Genomic DNA, 22,315 nt, shown 5'->3' on the forward strand with positions numbered 1-22,315 from the left:
TCACGATGGTCAAGACCATTGCGACCATCGGGCTTGCGACGAGACCCTGCGGTAGGGTCTCGTGGCTGCAAGCCCAGGAGTGATTTTGGCTCTATCAGAGCCAAAATCACTCCCACTGACATCACTAGTGATGTCAGTGGGGCCGGACCCAGACGGTAGGTGTTCCCATGGGAACGCCTCCGTCTGGCAGCCACGCTCCCGGCACGCCTACCAAAGGGGGCGTGCTGTCAGTCACCATCGACAGCACGCCCCCTTTGATGTGAGACCCGGAGCGACGGAGAGCCCGTCGCTAGCCGGGTCTCGCGCATGCGCACGACAGAGCTCCCTCCGTTGTGCGCATGCGCAGTAGGGCACCATCGACCCGCTTGCGAGCGTCCTGCGCTCGCGAGCGGGTCTGAATCAGGCCCATGGTTCTAACCAAATTGTAGAAGTACCCTTATTTACTTAAGGAATGTATCTTCAAATACCACATCATTACAGACCATTCTACTAATACCTAATGGTAAAACGATCCCTGAGTGAATGTGTTTTGTTTTTCAGGAAGATCCCCACAATTGTCCTGGCCTGTGTGGCGTTATTAACAGCATCAGAATTCTTTAACGTTTTACTTTTATGAGAATGTACAGAAGGATTACAAAGAAGAAATCAATAAATTAGATGGCAATTCCAAGGGTTTATCATGGCATTGACAAGGAACGACTGCAGAATATGGGTCCTGAGCAGAAGCACTCCAACCAGATGGAGTTTTCCAGCAACAGTCCCCCAGTCAGTACATGTACCAACAGTAAAGGGGCCCCCCAGAAGACATCCCATGTCAAAAGATGGCTTGTGAGAGGTGGTACCAAGTGCGCCCCTCAGCCCACTCTGAAACCATCTATACCATATGAGCACCGCAGCAGTCACTTGAAATAAGCTAGGCAGCAAATTATAAAAAAATAAGATTCATGCTGCTGTGCAATCTACCAAAAACCATCCTGTCGTGTCAATAATAATAATAATAATAATAATAAAAAACACACACACCACTGAGTTCCCTACAAGATGAAGAGGTCATATAAGATGGAGGATGAAGAAAAACTTTATTCGAAGTGCCAACGTCCTAAAGAAGGCTCTATAGCTCATGGTCCATTGGATGATAAAAAGTAGCCATTTTCTATTGGATGATTCTGTGTGTCCCGGGACATTAACATACATTCGAGTACGTGAATTGTTTCTATACCACAAATTTTTTTTTTCTGGTGCTCAAGTCTTAAATACTTTGTTGGTAGAACATATACACCAGAAATAATGTCACTACAGTAATCCGTTCCTTCTGGAACTTTTAAAAACCCTGCATGATGCACGGGCCTCGCGTCACACAGAGGATCACCCTATACCTCATGTCACACTACTTGGAGGCATGAGAAAGTCTGGCTTGTTATCACAGACTTTTACAGCAAACAGATTTCAGTAACCACAGAACAAAATGAAAACAAACCTTTATTACTTTATTTTGGAAATGCCCTTTTGCATCGCAAAGCCAATGCATGTTTAAATATATCATATATAATAGATATTATATTAATAAAATAATAAAACGGCCAGTAACACATTCCTAGCAGAGAGAGACCTGCAGGGAACAATATGGATATTTTGCTGTTGCACTGCTTTATATTATGGCAAGTTCTCTACCAGGATGTGGTTAAAGCTTCATAGGTATCAATGCAAAGTCTGGCCACAAGGAATATTCTGCCAACATAATATGTTTAAATATTGTGTACTTAACAATAACAGAACACATAAATTGTGTCATATACATTAATAGGAACTAATCTCATTCTGAGATCCACATACAAAAAAGCTGTCGTTTTTGGCAAACTTAACTTTCCACAGTTGAGCATTTCAGAGAAGTTAAGAAATGTAGCAAAAAAACTAAATAAATTAGCCTGGAAAATGTACATTATAAAATAATACGCCTATAGAACTGTCAGCCATTGAAAATGGTATTTAACAATGAATGCCCTATATAATTGACCTTATATATAAACCTCTAAATCTGGCTAGCAGAAGGCATGAAATACACGCCAGATTAATCCTCACTGCCAAAAGGCAAACTTACAACATTCAGAAATAGCTGCAAATATGTAACCACAGTAAGGAGAGGCAGAGAATGTGATATCAGCTGAAAGTGTTCTATTGAGAAGAAACAGAAGATTGCTAAAGAGTATTGTAAAAAAAATAATCTTGTACCCTCCTTTCAAGAAGCAATATATGCAGTGACTTCCTGGTGTACACTACAATGTTAATAGGTATTGCATATGCGGAATGTAGTCAGCATCCCGACAGTCAGGATGCCTGCGGTCAGAATCCCAGCGCCTGAATACCAACAGCAGTCTAAACCCCGGCTCCAGAATTCCAACCAGTGCCAACCAGATGGTGAGTACTAGGGTTAAGCACTAGGGGGAGGTTAGGGTTAGGCTGCAAGAAATGTGGGTTAGGGGGAGGTTGAGCGTTATTTACCAAATTGGACTCCGACTGTTGGGATCACGCTGACGGTATACTGACAGTCAGCATCCTAACCCCCTGGATCCTGTACCCAACCCGCATATGCTATAAACCAATTACTATGTATTACCAGTGCCCTGGTAGGTCAAACAGCTGGTTATAAAGTTAGGTTTTGATATCTTGGTCTCATGTAAAATCTCCATTGGTCTTTTCACATATTAAAAAAAAAAATGCACTGTAACATAATGAAGTCTGCCAGTTCCTGTGTTTCTAAATAAAATAGTATTTGTGCTATTACTAATCTATAAATCCACTGGGAGTCATTTCAATGAGGTTTTACAATAACCCAAAGTGGGATGATTTCTACAAGCCAGTAAGAAGTGAGAATAAGCATTTTATCTATACACTTGTAAATGCAAGGGTTACGTATCTCCTCTCTAGGCTTCTAGGATGTACAGAAAGCTCTTATGCGGAAGAGTCCACCTACAGTCTGCAGTTCTCTGAGGTACTTAGAAATCTGGCACTTAATAAATTGGGAAGATTGGTGTCCCCCTCCTGAGGGAGGAAGAGTGGTTCCAAGTCTGGTACATGGTTTGTGCAGATTTCAGAACAAAGTCCATTGAAGGAATGTGAAGTAATATGAAGTATAAGGGTTATACAAAAGTCTGGGAACGTCTAGGGTGGCACAGCAGCTTATACTTCACTGTGGTTACTCTGCAGAAACACTGTACATACAGCATTCTGTTGTTACGGCTTTGTTGTACAAAGGCTAACAGCCGTATGTAGCGCAACATTAACCTGTATTGTCACTTAGTGTTCTAGGCACAAGGAGCAAGAGACAATCTGGACTAAGAAAGCAGCTTAGATGTTGGCACAATATGTGCTTTAGTATGCATCATTTCCATTGTCTATATTTTCTGGAATTAATTGATTATTATTGATGGCTGGCAGGTGCAGCTGCAAGGAACACACATTACTAAGGCACTAGGAGAACTTCGGCAAGACTTACATCTGTTCAGTCCACCACAGTCACGTTATCATGTTTCCACTGCCTTGGCACAAGCTGCATCCTGAGATACCGTAAGCAGAAATGAACTGTACAGTGCCTATGCCATGCAAAGGACACTGACAATGGTGATGACCCTCAGCTCATGTAGCAGGTGGTGAGTCATAGTACAGACTGGTGTATCGGTGAGATCTTAGAAGATGCTGGTCAGTGAGAAACCTTCAACCTCATCCTCACTGTAAATCGCTTGGAAAGTCTTGGTGTCCAGGGTTCCTCACAAAAGAGGGCTTGATTCAAGATGAGGGAGGTTCTAGCAGACATGGGGATGCCGAATGTTCAAGTTTCAAAGTATTTGTAAATGGATGTAACATACGTCATGAGACACTGCCAGTCTGGCCGCTCTGTTCGTACCATTTCATTGATGTCCTGTAAATGACATACCAGAACATGCTCATACAGCTGATTAATGATTAAAATATTATATATTATGAATATTAAAAAATAAAATCTTCCACCCATCAGTTCCCCCCCCACTCACCAGAGTAGATTTGATGCCCACACTTTCAGCTGCTTGAAAAGCCAGAGTGAAGTTTCTCCTCTACGAATACACACCAGAAAAAAAGCACAAAACAAAAATAAAGAAACACACTCAACCTGAGTGACCATACTAAACAGGATTAACAAAGGTACATATGATGTATGGCTGGAAACTTGATGTTATGCCTTTACGGATGGTGGATATGCATGTAACCACTTACCTTGTCCTGGTTGCTCAGTTCCTGGTATGGAATATGAGCAGGTAGGTAGGTGTGCAGCAGAGCGCAGAATGCAAGGCCGTCATTCCAACTGCTGCTGAAATTTGTGATATCAATATTCTGAAAAATAAAAAAAAACAACGACGATGTAAACACAGAGCTAAAGAAGTAAATTGCTCAGTAGAAAAGAGCATTTCCTTACATATTTGTAATCTGGGAGCTGGTGCATTAGTAAAGTGTATCTTAGGAGGTGGAGCTATTGGGGTCAAAAACTTGGTAGGCAGACATTATATTTAAATACACTGTGTGGACACGAGGATCCAAATACCAGTATCCCAACATGGTTGTAATGTTACTCAAAGCATTTTTTTAATAGTGCGAGCATTATAACTTTAAGCATGCCGCTTTACCAGCATGTTTACAGTTATAATCCCTACATGGCATTACAACTGGTATCTGGATTGTCGTGTCCACATTGTTACTCTTGACAGAATATATGTATCCCAAAACTCATGATGACTAAATTTAAGCTGATTTTGGACTGGCCAGATTATTCTACCTATCAAAATAATAAAGTTGTTATTGAACTAAGGCACCAGATAAGGTAGAGTTCAAAAGGCTGCTGGTTTCACTTAAAGTAAAGGTGCATATCTTTGTGGACATCTCATTACTGGTAGCTGCTAATTCAGGTAATGGTATCACTACATATACCAGATGCTTCAGAACGGATGTGGTCACCTTTGCTTCAACAGTTCAACAGGGTGAAATAGATAAGACCTCTGGAGCGGTTAGTTAAGTACAAATCTCTCCTGAATGTATGTATGTATGTATGTGTGTGTGTGTGTGTGTGTGTGTGTGTGTGTGTGTGTGTGTGTGTGTGTGTGTGTGTGTGTGTGTGTGTGTGTGTGTGTGTGTGTGTGTGTGTGTGTATATATATATATATATATATATATATATATATGGTTCATTTTTTACTAACCTTTTGTGATAACAGGTTTGTCATGCACCCCTGTGCAAGCTCATTTATATTAACCTGTGTCAGCTGTCTTTTTGGTAGTATGATAGAAGCTATGTTTGGTGACTGCCTTGCCTTTAAAAGCCAATAGCTGGCAGGTGAGCTTTAAACCAGGTAACATTTTTTCAGTTTAAACTATGTGACAGCAGCTACCAGGTTTTCATCAGTGTGACAGATAGTGTAGGACCTGCAGAGAAGTGGGGTCCCGTGATGTGGGCTGCAGGCTTAAATGCATTGATCAATCCATGGACCAAAACCCCATTATTTATTTATTTATATATTATTGTGAGTGCTGTATATACATGGTGAGTGCTGAGTTTTCTTATTTTATTTATTTAAGCAATGTGTTCACAAGCCACTTGCACCCCATGCCTGGGAATGGCGAGTGCAGGTCTGCACCCCAAATCTGGGAGTGGCGAGTGGCGATGGATTTCTGACTAGATGTACAATCTGCGTGAAGAGGCTTCTGTGTATCCAGAAGAATATGTACATGCGCCTATGGGTTTTTGCAAAACCAGTACTAATATTTTCATTTCTACCCAAATACAAAGGAATCTCCTTCTCACAGGAGCAGGATGTTCCCTCCCGCTGTCCCCGTCTTTTCTTCCCCCGCCTGTCCCTGGGTCAAATTCATTTCTGGGAAGAAACTAAAATAATACCAATAATAATAAAGAATTCATTTCCTGCCTCTTGTACAGCTGTACGTGCTGAGGCGTGCGCACACACACAGTAGCCGTGGCCTTGGGGGGTCCCAGTCCTAGTGCCTAATTAGCTGACACTTATAGGCGCAGGACATGTGTAAATTCAGGGGCACTGACACTACTGAATACAAGACAGAACCTCTAGGGATGAAGGATTCTATTCTCAGAACCAGCTTGTGTGTCAGACATTTGTTACCAAGGAATTTGTGTATTTATATGAGGGTCAAATACAAGTTAATCCTTTTTGCATTAATAAATCTGGGATTTAAAAACTCAACTTTAGTGTCCATCAAAATTCACTGGTTCTCTCATAACAAACAAGTGTTTACAGTTAGAGGGAGTAGGTCTCACTCAGCAATATTTTCCAGGTATGAGGATGCAGCTTAGATAGTACTGTTACAGACATAATTTTATTGTGATCTATAATTCACTCTGAAACCTGAAAACTACACTTAGTGCACTAAACATTCTAACCTCTTACACTGCCCACTCTCTACTAGAGAGAAATTGCTCAAACCTGCATACTAACGTGTTACTGGCACACTGTAACAATTGCTGAATACTCTGCCTGCGTATCCGGTCCCTGAGGTCTGTGACTCCCTGCCAGTGGACACTATTCTGTATTAAAAGATCCCACTGAGGACCAGATAAGTGGACTGTTATTATTTATTATACCTTACTGTGCAATGTTATGCTCGACTAACAAGATTTGGTTTCTATTCATGCACCAAAGAATTACTGTGTGTGGAATTCAATTAGCCCCCATAATTTTTCGGGGACGAAAAACTTGACTTTCGCATTTTTTAAGCTTCGGGCAATTCAATTAGATCCCCTTTTTTGTGCCTGAAAAATTATCTGTTTTCGGGGGAAACCACAGAATCCTTGATAAGTTCTCGGACCTTAAGTGTTTTCACGGACGGCTTCCCGAAAACAGGCTAAGTATCAGGGATTTTTTTTTGGAAGCCTGCTGAGGTCCCAAAAGAAATCCCCAATAAGTGCTGCCGTTGGTTGAACATCGGTGCTAAATGGATATCCCCGGTGGGTCAATTAGCCCGCAGTAAATTACAGAGGCTAACTGAATTCGTCCTCTAAAGCTGGTTATACACTGCACTATTATCGTGACTCTATACTTGCCAACTAAATGGCAAGCTGAAATGATAATCATGCAGTGTATGGGAGCAAGTGAGAAAAAATGGTTGTTCGGACTAGTTGGTTAATTTAACCAGGCGCTTACAGCATTAGTGTTGGTTAACCACAAAATCAGGGAAAAAGCTGGCATGGGGTCTCTCTCTGATTTCAGGGCAACCAGAAATAGACTGCCATCCTGGACTAGTGGAACCATAGAGGGTAGTTCTGCAGGGTCCCCCATCATGATTTAAGACAACTCTAGGCCAGTTGGCACAGGAGCTGGCTTCCGTAGGGTTGGTCGGATTAGCAAAAATGTGTGTAGGCTCCCCCATTATGATTAACTAGCCCTGGTGCCAACAGAACTAGAAGTCCCAGCATGGCCTGGTTAGCAGACATGGACACCAGTTACGAGACATGGACACCAGGGCATGCTGGCACTTGGGGAACAATAAGTGAATGTACTGAATGTAATCAACGTGTCTTTATTTAAGCATTTAGGATTTTTTATCTAAATACATTTCTGAGCTACAACTGTCAGTTGGCCGGGGCAAGCTGGCTCTTGTGGTTCTCCAATTACCAGCAAGCCCATGCAGCCATGCTGGGAGTTGTACCAAGGACAATAAGACTTAGGTCTTACCTGCCAAGTTCTTTACTTCGAACTCCATAGGGGACACAGGGACTATGCTAGGGTATAGGCTGGCAGATGATGTCTGGGCACCAAACAGTTAATTTCTCCAGGATTGTGCAACCCAGGCTCCTCCCCCCATCCCCTGCCCCCAGCCCAGTCTAGTTAGAAAGCCCAAGGCAGGAGCAGGACGGGGGAGAAGGAAGACCGTCACACACACTGATACAAACACCCGAAGAGACAGGGAAACCAGAAAATGGAGGAGAAACCCCGCCAGTCAGGTGCCTCACGGTGGGCGCCCTGTGTCCCCTATGGAGTTCGAAGAAGGGACTTAACAGGTAAGACAAGTCCTTTTCTTCTACAGTAGTTCATAGGGGACACAGGGACTATGCTGGGGACGTCCTAAAGCAATCCCCCTAAGGAAGGGGACAATCCTGAGTACCTGTCGCCCAAAGACCGCATCCGTGGAGGCGAAGGTATCAAAAAGCATTAAAGCGGATTAACGTGTGAACAGAAGACCACGCGGCCGTCGTACAAAGCTGCTCCACAGAGGCACTACAATGAGCTGCCCAAGAGGTACCAACCGATCTTGTGGAATGAGCAGTCACCACGGCCGGGGGATCTGCCATCACGTACGCGTGCGGATGGTTAAGCGAAGCCGCCTGGCTAAGGTCTGCTTAGTAGCTGACCAGCCTCACTTGTGGAAACCACAGAGGATGAAAAAAGGAGTCCGACTTCCGGATATCTCTGGTACGTTCTACATAGATGCAGGGAGCCCTCAAGACATCTAAAAAGGCATCTTCCGTCGAATCCTCGGGAGACTGAAAAGCCGGGACCACAATCTCCTGATTGAGATGGAAACTGGAAACTACCTTAGGAAGGTAGTCGTGTCGAGTTTGAAGAACGGCACGGTCCGAATGAAAGACCAGAAAAGGAAAGCGACGTGACAAAGTGCTCAAGTCCAACACTCTCAGAGCCGAAGCAAAAGCCAGAAGGAAAATGGTCTTCCACGTTAGCCAACAAAGGCCCACCAAATCCAAAAGGCTCGAAGGGAGGTGACTGTAGAGCCCGAAGCACAAGGGACAAGTCCCACGAAGCCACAAAAGGAGGCTGCACGTGGAGAACTCCCTGAAAGAATGTATGAACATCCGGCATCAAAGTAATCTGTCTCTGAAAGAGAACTGAAATTACCGAGACCTGTACCTTTAAGGACCTACAAAGACCCAAATCCAGACCGGCCTGTAGAAACGAGAGAAATTGAGAAAGCCGGAAGGATCTGAGGTTAAAACCGCTGGAAAAATACCCAGGAGAAGCACGCCAAATCCGATTCTAAAACTTTAGAAGGTGGTTTCTGCGCATTCAACATGGTGCGCATGAATGACCGTGAAAAATCTTTAGCACTCAAGACGGATGTCTTAAGGACTGCTGACAGGTTAACATCTTCCCACCTGTAATGACTTGCATCCGTGGTGAGAAGAACCCAGTCCAGAACCCAGAAGGGGCGACCCCTTCCAAGTGGGAGTTCTAGAGCCACCACGCAAGGGAGAAACGAACGTCCCGAGAAATGACAATTGTCTGCAGCTTGATCTGGAGATGGGATCCGCTCCAACGAGTCACAATCTCCATCTGGAGAGGTTGGGAGTGAAACTGGGTGTACTCCACCATGTCGAAGGTGGATACCAGAGATCCCAGGATCCGCATGCAGGAGTGAATGACACCCGGTGATGAAATAAGAACTCTCGAATCCTGTCCTGCAGAACCCTGAATCTTGTCCACTGCGAGAAACACTTTCTGAACCCAAGAATTCAACAGGGCCCCAGGTGGAACATCTTCTGTGCCGGAGTCTGGGAGGACTTCTTCCAATTGATGACCCACCTGTGTGACTGTAGAAGATCTATTGTGAGGCAGAGGTGCTCCTTGAGCATATCCGGAGATCTGGCTAGGATAAGTAGATTGTCCAGGTAAGGGAGAATTCTGATACCCTTGCGCCACAAGTGAGCTGCCATAACCACCATGACCTTCGTAAACACACGAGAAGCTGTGGAAAGGGAAAGGCCCAAAACTGGTAGTGCTCCTCGACTGCAAACCGGAGGAAACGCTGGTGACAGACGGACAGACACATGTAAATAAGTAACCTGGTTATCTAAGGCGGCCATGAAATCCCCTAGTTCCAATGCCAAAATGATGGAGCGCAAAGACTCCATACGGAAGTTGGGGACCCGCAAATACTTGTTGAGTGATTTGAGGTTAAGAATTGGGCGGAAGGAGCCGTTCGGCTTCTGAACCAAGAAGAAATTGACATAGAAGCCAGCGCTCATCTGCTTCTGAGGGACAGGAACCATTACCATGGAGGCAAGTAGAGAGTGAAATGCCTCCCGCAGCGCTTTTGTTTTTCCCGGAAGGCCTGTGGTAAAAAACTGACAGTGGACGCCTGAAAGTCAGAGCGTAGCTTTGTTCTTGAAGACATGTTACTGTGTGCCAAGAAAAGTCCCACACACCTAGTTATACAACAGGGGTGCACAATAGGGAACTGTAGGGGCCACACAAATTTAACAATGAGTGGGGGGAAACAGAGGGGTTACCCCCTTTTACAGTTATAGTAAGAAAGATTGACAGACAAGAGTGTGAAAAATTAGATCAAGCACACAGTCACATTCAATGCAATTATAATAGGCAGATAATGCTCAACAATCCAACCCGTCGGCTGGATGGAGCTAGACTGTATAACCTAACCTGAGGGGAGGTATACAGGGAGACAGGAGCCAAACTTCACTGAAGACTAGCTGTAGCCAGCAGCTCTGTAAGATGGCTGCTCAGCGTCTGTGCAAGGGAGAGGAGCAGGAAAAACCCTTTGGTGGCAAGCCTCCGTGAGGGATCAAACAAAGGGCCGGGGAGGGGCTAACTGGGAGAGCCTACCTCCCCCTGCTGACATAGATCCCCCGGACAATGGCAGCCTACAGTTCTGCTGGCGGTCACTATAATATATCAGCGATGCCTCCAACATTCCCTTTAAATCCATTTAACAACTACCTCCTAGCACCCACCGGGCATCAGGTGCTGGAAGAGCCCTAGTGTTATTGGCAGCAGGACAGGTTATGCCCATGAGGGGGGGCCTGCACACATAATGCGTCTAAGCCCTCCTCTGTGGAAAATAGCACTGGTGCTAAATGGCCTGTGGCTGGGTTGAATCATAGATGGCTAACACCCCCAGATTGCAGGTCTCCTCTATATGGTTCCAAAAGCCCAGACTGGAAAAGCCTAGTGTTGGCTTCCATGTGATCAGAGGGGACCACCATGTCATTCATCCCCTTGACTTTGGGGTAACCATGACTACGGTGAAAGCACTGCTGCTGGTTACAAGTTGGAAGTGGCAGGACACATTTTCTTAAATAAATGACACACAGAACCTTATAAACTAGTGATTAAAACAAAGCTTTTAAAATAATAAATTAATAGAAGTTGTGATATATAGAAAGCTGAGCAGCTTGGGTAGCTCATCCAGGAAAGGTCAGACTTAGTTGACCAATCAGATGAATAATGTCTTGGTGGTGTGGGGGTGCCTCACCGCCCAGCACGTAAATTAAACTTTGCTGTTCTCACAATAGAAACAGCAGCAATTAGCATACCAGTGTGGTGATTATAGGGTTGCTGACAGCAAAGCTCTCTATGAAACACTTGATAAAATGCAGTAGCTAAAGCGGAGTAGCTGATACAAAGGCCAATCACTGGTCAGGGCTGTGATTGGCCTTTGTATCAACTACTCCACCCAGTAGAAAAGAGCAAGGAAAATGTGATCATTAGCATGCATTTTTTTATTCTACACTGTTATAGTGGATGCAATGTTCACATAGTATAACTTCCACTGCCCAAAACATATTGCACAAATCAAATAGTGAGAATGTAATATACAGGAACAAACTAGTTCAACTATCTCAGTGACACAAAAGGAAAAATCTGTAGTGCTGGGTACACACTGGCCTTCATATCGGGCGTTCGTGTGTGCGTCGGCCAGTGTGTACAGACGATATGTCTGTGAACAACATCGTTCACAGACATATCGCATCTGCTGTGCAGCGCAGCCAATGCCCAATATATCTGCATACACTTGCTGCAGAGGCCGCCAGTAACTGACAGCTCAACTGAGAGGGCACATGTAAACGCTCGACCAGTTGTGACACCAGTGCCGACACATCGTGCCGACAATTGGCAAGTATGTATACAAGCACCAGATTGGACGGCGGATTGGCCTAACGGTCGATCAGTGTCCTAGGGTGTACCTAGCTTTAGACTCCAGTCGCTCCAAGATTATTTGAGATTTTCTTCCGCAAAAAAAGTGTAAGATTAAGTGCGGCAGAGCAGAAAAGAAAAACTACATGTCATAGAACATGTTCACAACTAGTGAGAATACTTAAATTTCCAGATTAGTGCCTATGTGACGGACAGGAAGAAGCTACTCTGCATATTTTGCACAATGCCTTTATTCCTCAGGAAGTCACATGACCTCTAGACCAAGCATTTATTGTCTTGTTAGCATGTCCATCACAGCCATCCACCCCCACAGCAGCGGCTTCACAAACAAGTCTTCTGTCAGAGCCTGAACCTAAAGAAGCCGGCATCTCCCAGCACAGAAAAAGCTCAGCAAAATTACAGGGTCTAATGTCACATATCACGGTGTACCCTTTGTCCAGTGGCGGATCTTACCTAGGGGCTGCGAGGCTGCAGCCCCCCTCCCCCAGTAAAATCCTCCACTGTTCAGTGAGCCAGTGCAGTTCATGGCTGCACTGGCTTCACAGTGACTGGAGGTGGCTTCCTATTGGAAGCGCCACCTGCCAGTCACACTGAAGACAGGCAGCCAGGCAGAGGTGCCTCCTCTCCCTGGGACTGCCAGTCCGGGCTATGATCAGCAGAGAGAGGCTTCTAGTGGAAGCCGCTGCTCTGCCTTTTGGGCAGCCCTACAGGGCTTCTCGAGGCTGCAACCAATGCAGCCCCGAGAAGCTGGTGTAAGGCGTGCGCATGCGGAGCACCACCGCCGCACGTGCACAGGTCCCGACGCCTGCCACATTAATTGAGCAGGCGCCGGGACCCAGGACAGTAGCAGCAGCCCCCCTCAGGTATTAACATTTTTCAGCCATAACTCCTGGCAGCCATTTCAATTTGAATAATGCTGTCAAATGTTTTACAGAACAGCGCAATTTCGTCTTTGGATAGGTTATTGGTCAAGCAAACGATGTAATGGGAAAACTTAGTTGATTAGACATTTAAGACTTTTAAAACTTATGCAGTTCTTACACTGATCCGAAAATGATAATGGTCTTGTGCCACAATGATATTAAATATATCAGTTCTAAAGTGAAACATATTGGGGCATATCAAATTGGGCACGAATTTGGAATACCCAATTTTGGATTACCGCGGGTATGCGAGCTTCAATACGTGCGGTGTCCAATTTAAAAAAAACAGTCGCTGGGTTTTCAAAGCTGAAAACCCTGCGGTGGGTGAAAAAAAAAGTAAAAGAAAAAGATTCCTACATGTGTGGGGGTCTCCGGTTGTCTCCAGGGCTCCCGGCGACCTCCCCTCCATCTTGTCACTGGGAGGGGGCTGCTGGGAGGCTCCTGAGGCTGGTGGGAGGAGCAAGGGCTGCTGGAGTATATAGTTCTCCCAGCGCCCTTTACAGGTAAGGGACACACGGGGGGGAGTCATACACACACAATACATACTCACTGCTGCTGCAGGAGACCGGGTCCTGATGCTGGAGGAAAAAGACAGCGCTGCGGAAGGTGAGTAATTAAGGACTAATTAAGCTAATTGGAAACTTTCAAGTGCCTAATTAGTCCTCAGGGGGGGGGGTGCCACCAGGGTCCCAGAGCAAGTCCCGCTGATTTGTCCTAAACTTAATGATATTAGGAAAAACCAGTCTTGCTCTGGAGATGCGAGGAAAAATCTAAAAAACCCCCCACCTGATTGAATAGCAAAAATTCCCCACCTGCAGGAAAATCCTTTCAGGTGTGGAATTTTTTGCTATTCTCGCCCCCACTTGAATATGCCCCATAGGGCCAAATAAAATCGGGTGAGAGTTTAAAAAATGTGAGAGTTTAGCAGTAAACTCTCACATTAGTTGAGTTTTATCTTCAAAATGGGAAAAAATCTGAATGAGATTTTAAATCGTGAGTTTTTTGCTTCTGAAAACATGCGAGTTTGCTCTGTTGCTTTGTTCTTTGACTCTATCACACTTTCTAAACTCTCACCCTATTACATTTAGCCCTTAGTGCCTGTGTCACTGTTTTATAATAGACACAGGGTTATTGACAAGATCTTCAACTCACAAATCCCATATTTTTACCACAGAAGCAAGGAGAAGGCGGCGTTACTTACCTGCCATCTGTGTATGCAAAGTGCATTTGTTAATTCCTTCCTGATTCTAGATAGATGGAACCACATGTATCCCGGTAACTAGCCTTCATCCGCTCCCGGGAGAGAGAGAGTGCTGCTTAATAACCCAGGGTCTAATTAACCAACCTAACAACCTGCCTACGCCTTTTCAGGGTTAGATCTACGTTTAAATGATAACCCCTGCATTGCCAACTGGGCATATATGCAACTGAAGTGCAAAGGAAATCACTCTTCACCATGCTCACCAGGTATCCCTCTGTCTTCTTCTGACACCACTTCAGCAAAGCATTCCTCTTGGAGCCTCCATATTCTCTTGCAAGGGCTGATAAGGGATCCTTCCTCTCCTCCCTGTAGTATACATTGATTGTCATATGTGTCCGAGTAAGGAGTGTGAAAGGAGATTAAATAGAAGGAATATTTCACATGCCTATGCAAAGTGCAAAAGGGACAAAGACCGGTCCATGTGATCATCCTGCCTTTTTACAATCGAGAAGACTACAGCTAATGACAATAACATGGAACATGTATGTCTAAAAATTATTTTATTTTTATATTGAGATGATTAAAAACACAATTATATATTGTCAAAAACTAGTACTTTCAACATATTCTCCTATGTGTTGTTTATAAAAGATTTGAATCAACATCTACAGAAATCACCCTACAATAATACACTAATCTAGTGCTTAGCAAATTAGGTGCCGAGGAACCCTAGGGTGCTGAAGTGCACTTACAAGGGTGCCGTGGGTTGGTAGGTACAGGATCAAAATAAAATTATTTATGGTCCATGTGATAGGCAAAACCATGACTGGTGGCTGCCAATTATAAAATAAGTGGACTAACAGAAGCACAACCCTGTCCATCACAACATAACAGAACCTAAGGAAGACATATAAACACAATTTACTTAAAATTAATAAATGATTGCAGAACTTCTCAATAACAAACTTTTGGCCTACGGGTGTCGTAACAAAATACTGATACTCTAGGGCGCCGTAATTAAAGTTTGGGAACCACTGCACTAATCGATGAAAATCTGTAATGTCTGGAAACATTGCAGAATTTACACACAATTACTGGGAAAACAATCTATAAAAGATAAAGAGGACTCTGCTAGGGCACTGTACCCAGAGCAGCCACATGGGTGTAACATTTATATACACTACAGTGAACAATATACAATTATTGTAGCACTGGAACTCAGTCTAGCGATATAAGGGAGCATGAGGGAACTAGAATACGGAGGCTTCTACCTGATGCGGTTTCGGGCAGTTGGTGTCACAGATGCTGTGGGCGAGGAAGAAGTGAGGGAAAGTTGTGGCGAGGGTGAAGTCATTGACATCAGAGGAGAAGCAGTACCCCCATCTGGCACACTGATGTCCCGTTTTAGTTCCTCACTGCTGCGGCGTGACACTAAAAAAAAAAAAATGACAAAGACACCCTTACAAGACATTAATCAAAAGGAAACAGCTTTCAGCCTCTGATAAGGCACCAAGAGAATGGAGGACATCATAAAACCTGTCTCAAGCCTCATAATATGACTCTTTATATGGCTCTTTATATGACATTCACAGGATGCATGATAAGGAAGAAAGAGCAGCAAACAATAAGATACACAAAAAATGATCACAAAGCTTTGGATTAACAATAATAACTTATTACAGCAATAGTTATTTGCACAAGGCTACATTTTAAACAGCACCCACTAGAAATCCCAGAAAAAGACAGGAAGGGGATAGGAAAGCCCTGTGGAAGTTCGGGTCAGACACTTCCTCTCGAATATTGTTTCTATTCTGAGTACAGGAGGTAAAAAATACAAAAACAAGAAAAGTGGGTGGGTAGAAGAAAAATCGTGTGTGTGTGTGTGTGTGTATATATATATATATATATATATATATATATATATATATATAACAAAAGACAGAGACCCTGCACTCACATTCATAAATAAATATCGGTCGGGGTGCTTCCAAGGACACATGTCTGTATATTGCTGATATACAGACATATGCTGCGGACGCCGGCGGCATGTGTGCCCTCTCTTCACTCCCTTTGGCCTGCAGTATTGCCGTAAGATAGTGCTGTCTGTATATCAGCAATATCCAAAGTGGGCCTTTGATGTTGGCTGGATGAGGCTTTGGGAGTTTGGACACACTTTTTGAACTCCATATTAATTGGGGTTAACTGACTAACCCTATGGAGATTTCTGTAAAGTCTCATATTAATGTCTACCATTTGATGTGATGTCTATGATGTCTACTATGTGAAAGTCTTGAAAAAGGTTCATCTGGGAACCGAAACGTCGACTACAACTAAACACCTGTGACCTATAAGGACTAAATTATCGAGAAATATTGTGAATACATTAAACTGCTTTATAGATTTTAAAGGAGAGTGCATCCTTCCTCATTGGATACAATTCTGAACTATATATAATTTTTTTTTTTTTTTTTTTTTTTAGACACACACACTAATTCAAAGCTAGATGCAGAATTTCATTTTTATTGACCATGTACCAGCTACAGATTAATTCCCAGATAAAAGTATGAAGTTACCCTCCATTAATAGATATAGACTACACATTTCTGTGACTGAACACACCAAATGCCACCACAATTAAAAGATTGTATTTATACAATGGGTCTAGAACATTACAGATGAGAGAGCAGTGACATCCTCTGAGCTTCCACAGTACAGTTACTGCTAAAAGGAAGCCTGATATCTAACAGAAGAGACCATCTTTAGGATATTTCATGATATTGGAAACCTTGTACCTTCTTTTCCTCTCTAATTTATGGTCATCAATGAAGGCTGGATTTTGTCTTGAGTCTATCAAATAAATCTGTCCACTGAAAATTCGGTTATTAGGCGTTAATAAAACCGGATACCAGTCCAAATGTCCATCTTTGCTCTCAGGTGCCCACTGTGGTTATCTATCTATATAACTTATGATTTCTGCTTTACCAGAGATGGATTTTGTGCTGTCCATGGCTGGAACACGGGGCAAGGATGAGGCCGTTCTGACACTGGATGATGATCTCAATAGATGTTCTGCAAAAAAAATAAATCAATCAACTAATGAGTCCTGATCATTCACAGCTCTTTTAGGGTACTCTACAGTTGCATAGTTTTACTGTACCCTTAAAATCAGTCAAAGATAAGTACTAAAATAATGTAATTTGCTAGGTACCTTGCACTGGTATTTCAGCATAGCTTGATCTTTTCTCTGACAGGCCCGGTAATGATTTAGTAGAAGATATAGGTCCACTGATGGAATGTCTCTGCAGGGACAGAGAGATGAACATGAAACAGAAGGTCTATCCAAGGAGTCGATGCACTTCAAAAGGTAAAATATATTGGTACAAATCTAGCACATATTAGTGAAATATAAATATTTTACGCAGATTTTAAATAAAAAAAATAAAAAATAAATCAGTTAACCCACTTCCACTATGGAATAACTCAATTTCCTAGATTACACCAAATTTGCACTACCATGCATTGCAGAGGGGTATTGAAATGTCTTCATATCACAAGTGGATTTGCTTCCAACGCCTCAGCAGATGTGTAAGGGAGAGATCTGACCTACCATATACACTTAAGCCGGGTACAGATTAAATGACCCGGCAGTCTTGCCGATGGTCGGGGGCGATTACCCTTTGCACCGGGACCAGGCAAGATTGCAGGTACACGCCAGAAGATTTAATGAACGACAGAATGATTACTTGTTCCGTCCTTCATTAATATGCACTGCACCGCATGCGATATTGTGTGAATGGCCGTGCAGTACAGCCAATCACACGGTGATGCTGGCGACACGTGGGAACATGCAATAGTGCGCACACACTAGACAATGTGGACAATTTGTTGTTCCAATTCGTCTAAAATTATCAAATCGTCCTATTTCTCATCAAGCATCCAGATGAAGAGGTTAAAGCATAACTCAATTTGAGAGAATCTGTCTCTATAACCCCATGAGATGGGGAATCTCCCCTCTTGTACCACACAATCCCTTCCCACCTCATAACATTTTTGAAACAGCAGTGGAACCTGGGAATTTTCGTGGATCAGGAGGGATTCCGCATTATTCAAGCATCAATTGACACAGCTATCAAGAAGAACAAGTGCCAAAATCCACACCAGATGGTACACAGTCCCCTCTAAACATGAGAGTTATGGTAAAACGTACCTTTGTTAACTCTCTTTCTTCGAAGTCCATAGGGAGACCTTGGGGTGTAGGTGGTGGATGAGGAATCCGGGCACCATGCAGTTAAAGCTTTCAGCTCCCAGGATGCACTGGTCCACTCTCCCTATACCCCCACCCCCGAGCCAGAGGTACCTCAGTTTGTGACAAGCCAAAGGCCGAAGGAGGATAAAATAGAGAAGGAAGACTGGTACACACAAGAATCACACTCAGACGGAAAAACGGTGACCAGAAACAAAGCCCCTCTGAAGCTAGGTGCGTCAGGGTGGGTGCCCTGTGGACCCTATGGACTCCAAAGAAAGAGTTAACAAAGGAAGGTTTTACCATAACATTTTCTTCTTCAGGGTCCATAGGCTCCGCAGGGAGACCATGTCGAGGGTGGACTCCATGGATCCATGAACCTGCATCGCTGAGTGGATTGACACCCTGCGACTGTGGAGGCATCTGCGTACTCGTAGTTGTAATGTGGAGATCTGGTCTGAAGTCAGAATGATTTTCTGCTGTTGAGAATCTAGCAGGGCTCCCAGATGCATCATCCTCTGTGAGGGATTCAGGGAGGACTTTTTTCCAATTGATTAACCACTCATGTTCTTGTAGAAAAGCAATTGTTAGTTGCAGATGGCGGTGGAGCACTTCTGGAGAACCCGCTAACAGCAGGAGGTCGTCCAGATATGGTAGCAGCTGGACACCCTGACTCCGCAGATGGGCCGCCATGATAGCCATAACTTTGGTAAATACCCATGGAGCTGTGGATAGGCCAAAGGGTAGGCCCGAAATTGGAAGTGTTGCTGTAGTATAGCGTATAGGTACATGTAGGTATGTGTCCTGAATATCCAGCGATACCATAAAATCCCCAGGTTCCATAGCCAGTATGATGGAGCGGAGGGTTTCCATCCTGAACCTTGGCACCCTGAGGAATTTGTTCAAGGATTTTAGGTTGAGGATATGCCGATGGGACCCATTCGGCTTCTGAACCAGAAAGAGAGAAGAATAATAACCAGTCCCTCGCTGAGATAGTGGGACTGGCACAATTACCCCTGCTTGCATCAAGGACTGTATGGCTTTCTGGATTTGTAAGGCCTTGTTCGGGTCTAAAGGAGGGTCTGTGTAGAAAAACTGGTGGGGAGGCCGCCGAAGAAATGAGAGGGCACACCCGTGAGTGACCACATCTTTTACCCAAGCATCCGTGGTGGTTTGACACAGCATCGGGCGAAAACTGAATAAGTCGGCCTCCCACTCTGGGATTCCCCAGAGGGAGGCCCGCCCTGTCAGGCTGAGGGTTTATCCTCTGGTTTAGCAGCAGCAGGGCGTCTTGTGATCCAGGCCTGTTTCTTGGGTTAGGCGGCCTTCTTAGAAGGTGACTGTTTAGGAAAGGACTGTCCTTTGGGCTTTCCTTGGGGACGAAAGGACCTAAAAGGAAGAGGTTCGAGGCTTTGAAGAAGCAGATGCTGAAGGCAGAAAAGCAGATTTCGATGCTGCCAACGTGTCAACAATCTTGTCCAGGTCTGGGCCAAACAAGATCTCCCCATTGTAGGGCAAGCCTTCCAGGCCTTTCTTCGAATCAGCATCCGCCCTCCAAGCGTGCAGCCACAGGGTACGGCGAGCAGACACGGCCGCGTGTGGAGGCCAGTACACTGGCATCGAATTTAGCTCTCCAATATATGTAACTGCATCTCGAATGTGACCCACCAATGACACCTGATCCCCAGAAGCTTCTGAGGGAAAGGAGTCCTCAAGTGCATCGGCCCAGCTCTATAGTTTTAGCTACCCATGAATTAGCCATGGATGACGGGCAACAGCGCCTGAGGATATAGATTTCAGGCAAGTTTTCACTTTCCTATCTCTAGGATCCTTTAAGGAAGAAATGGAAAGCATAGGTAACGCAGCACTCTTAATTAAATGTGTAACATGGGAATCCACCGCAGGGGGTGATTCCCATTTTCTACAATGAGCCTCCAGGCGATTGCCAGGCTGCAGCCATGTGTTCAACTAGCTGATCTAACAGAGGGAGTTCTGCGGAAGTCACCTTTACTCGTTTAAACAGAGGGTGCTTGGATTGAGGGGCTGGATCGTCATCCTCTATTACTAAGATGGATCTGACAGCTTGCACCAAAGCAAGAATATTAATTTTAGACAAGAGGCTCCACCTCTGCAGAGTGGAGTCGGGATTAGAGACATCAGCAACCTCTCCGTCGTCAGATGACATCTCAGACTCTGAGTGCTGTGTGGATTGTGATGACAACACAGTACGCTTAGCAGGGTTTAGGGGTTTCTCACCCTGCAACATGGTCTGAAGGGCAGTAGAGGAAGCCACCAGACTCTGCACTGAAGTAGAGAGAACGTCTACCCATGGTGGATGCACAGGAGTAGTCTCCATAGCTGGAATCTGTTGTGGTAATCCCTGTGGGGGCATAACAGTCTGCTGTGGGTAACCGCGATGGAGACTAGGACCTGAGAAAAAGCAGCCCAAGGGGGCTCCTGTACAGGTTCCGGGGGGTTTGAAGTGCCTGGTGGATTATAAGACACCTCACACACCATCCATCCCTAACTAAATCCTCTTCGCTTAAACCTGCAGCACAGTCTGCAGGATAGCAGAATGGGTGCAGAAGTGTGTTCATTACCCTTGTCCCTGTCAGACATATCTGCAGAGCAAAAGAACACCCAATATAGCACTGGGTATAATGAAACCACAAGTATGTAGGATACCAGTAGGTGAGCAATATACTTGTCCTGTCTGATGCTTGGGTAAGCTGCAGGAGCCCACAGCCTAAATATGGCACAGTTCAATGCACAACTGTATGTGACAAACATCACAAATATGTTTAGGGCAGAATGAGAGAAAATATATAGATATATGCTGACAGTAGAAAATAGACACAGACCAACAGCGCTAGCATAAGTCACATACAATGCAGAAATATAACTGCAAATTGTAACTACAATCGACTCCACAGACTCAGTGTCTGGTAGACTATAGCGCTACATACGCTGACACCAGGGAGAGGTATGTAGGGGGACCGGACCTCGCGTTACCCCGAGAGAGCTGCAACTGTGCCACTGAAAGAAAATGTGGGCATGGTTGGAGGAGGAGAACAGCTCAGAGAAGCGAGACCTCCGAGGGAAGGTGCACTGAGCTGAGGGGAGTAGCCGCATTAACAGGGAAGATGACCTCTCCTAGCCGATTGTTTAACAACCTGGGACGCTGGTTCTCGCACCATATGTACCTTGGTGGTCTAGTGGATCACTGTGGCTGGAGCCTATGTCCGCACTCAGCACCTCCGGTCTGTCCTCTGAGACCGGAGGTATGACTGCTAAAGCAGGGTCACCGCAAGCGATGACCTGCCTTACCTGTCCCCTAGCGTCCGGCTTGCAGTCTGGGTCCTTCCACGGGGCTGGCTAGCAAGGATCCCAGGATGCCCACCGAAATCCCCAGCCTGAACTGGCTTTGCGGTGCCGGAGCAAGAGCGCAGACGTCCTATGGACAGTCTGGTCTCTTAATAGAAAAAAAGTAAAAGAACAAATCATAAAATAAAAAGCTTTTAGGGCTGCTCCAGCCCCCCACATAATGGTGACCCGACTCAATTTTCACTGGTTACCAACGAAGCTTGGGTGCCTCTGGCTCGGGGGCGGGGTATAGGGAGAGTGGACCAGTGCATCCTGCAAGCTGAAAGCTTAACTGCGTGGTGCCCGGATTCCTCATCCACCACCTACACCCTAAGGTCTCCCTGTGGAGCCTATGGACCATGAAGAAGAAATACACAGTAGTAATCCCCAGTTTTCGAATTTGTGATGAGAGACTGTGGAACGTTTCTATATGCATGGTGGGATTGCCCAGTAATTTCAGGGAAAACCTGAACATCACACTATCTATACGCAAATAACCAAAGTTTTACCCAGGACACACTCACAAGTGCTCCTGGGAAAACCCGCAGTCAGACTAATTCACCATATTTGCATAATAATGTGGGTGAGAGAGAACAAGCTTTAATCCAACTATTAGCTGTATT

The 22,315-nt window shown here is 44.7% G+C and overlaps 1 protein-coding gene across 3 annotated transcripts in view; it reads right to left on the reverse strand.

Moving 5' to 3' along the window:
- Window positions 1-1,145: 1,145 nt before the first annotated feature.
- Window positions 1,146-22,315, reverse strand: part of SPECC1L (sperm antigen with calponin homology and coiled-coil domains 1 like) — a 76,488-nt gene continuing 55,318 nt past the window's right edge. For 2 of the 3 annotated variants that reach the window (XM_088477873.1, XM_088477874.1), the window contains exons 10-16: window positions 17,295-17,385; window positions 17,069-17,155; window positions 15,358-15,517; window positions 14,350-14,452; window positions 4,249-4,365; window positions 4,029-4,088; window positions 1,146-3,916 (exon numbers count right to left, since the gene is read on the reverse strand). In XM_088477873.1, coding sequence (XP_088333999.1) covers window positions 3,827-3,916; window positions 4,029-4,088; window positions 4,249-4,365; window positions 14,350-14,452; window positions 15,358-15,517; window positions 17,069-17,155; window positions 17,295-17,385 — 708 coding nt within the window. In that variant the 3' untranslated portion in view covers window positions 1,146-3,826. The remainder of the gene's footprint in view (window positions 3,917-4,028; window positions 4,089-4,248; window positions 4,366-14,349; window positions 14,453-15,357; window positions 15,518-17,068; window positions 17,156-17,294; window positions 17,386-22,315) is intronic. The other variant, XM_088477875.1, reaches the window with a different exon arrangement.

Source organism: Taudactylus pleione, unplaced genomic scaffold (assembly GCF_031769625.1).
Source record: "Taudactylus pleione unplaced genomic scaffold, aTauple2 ptg000205l, whole genome shotgun sequence".
In the NCBI taxonomy this organism is placed as follows: Eukaryota; Metazoa; Chordata; class Amphibia; order Anura; family Myobatrachidae; genus Taudactylus; species Taudactylus pleione.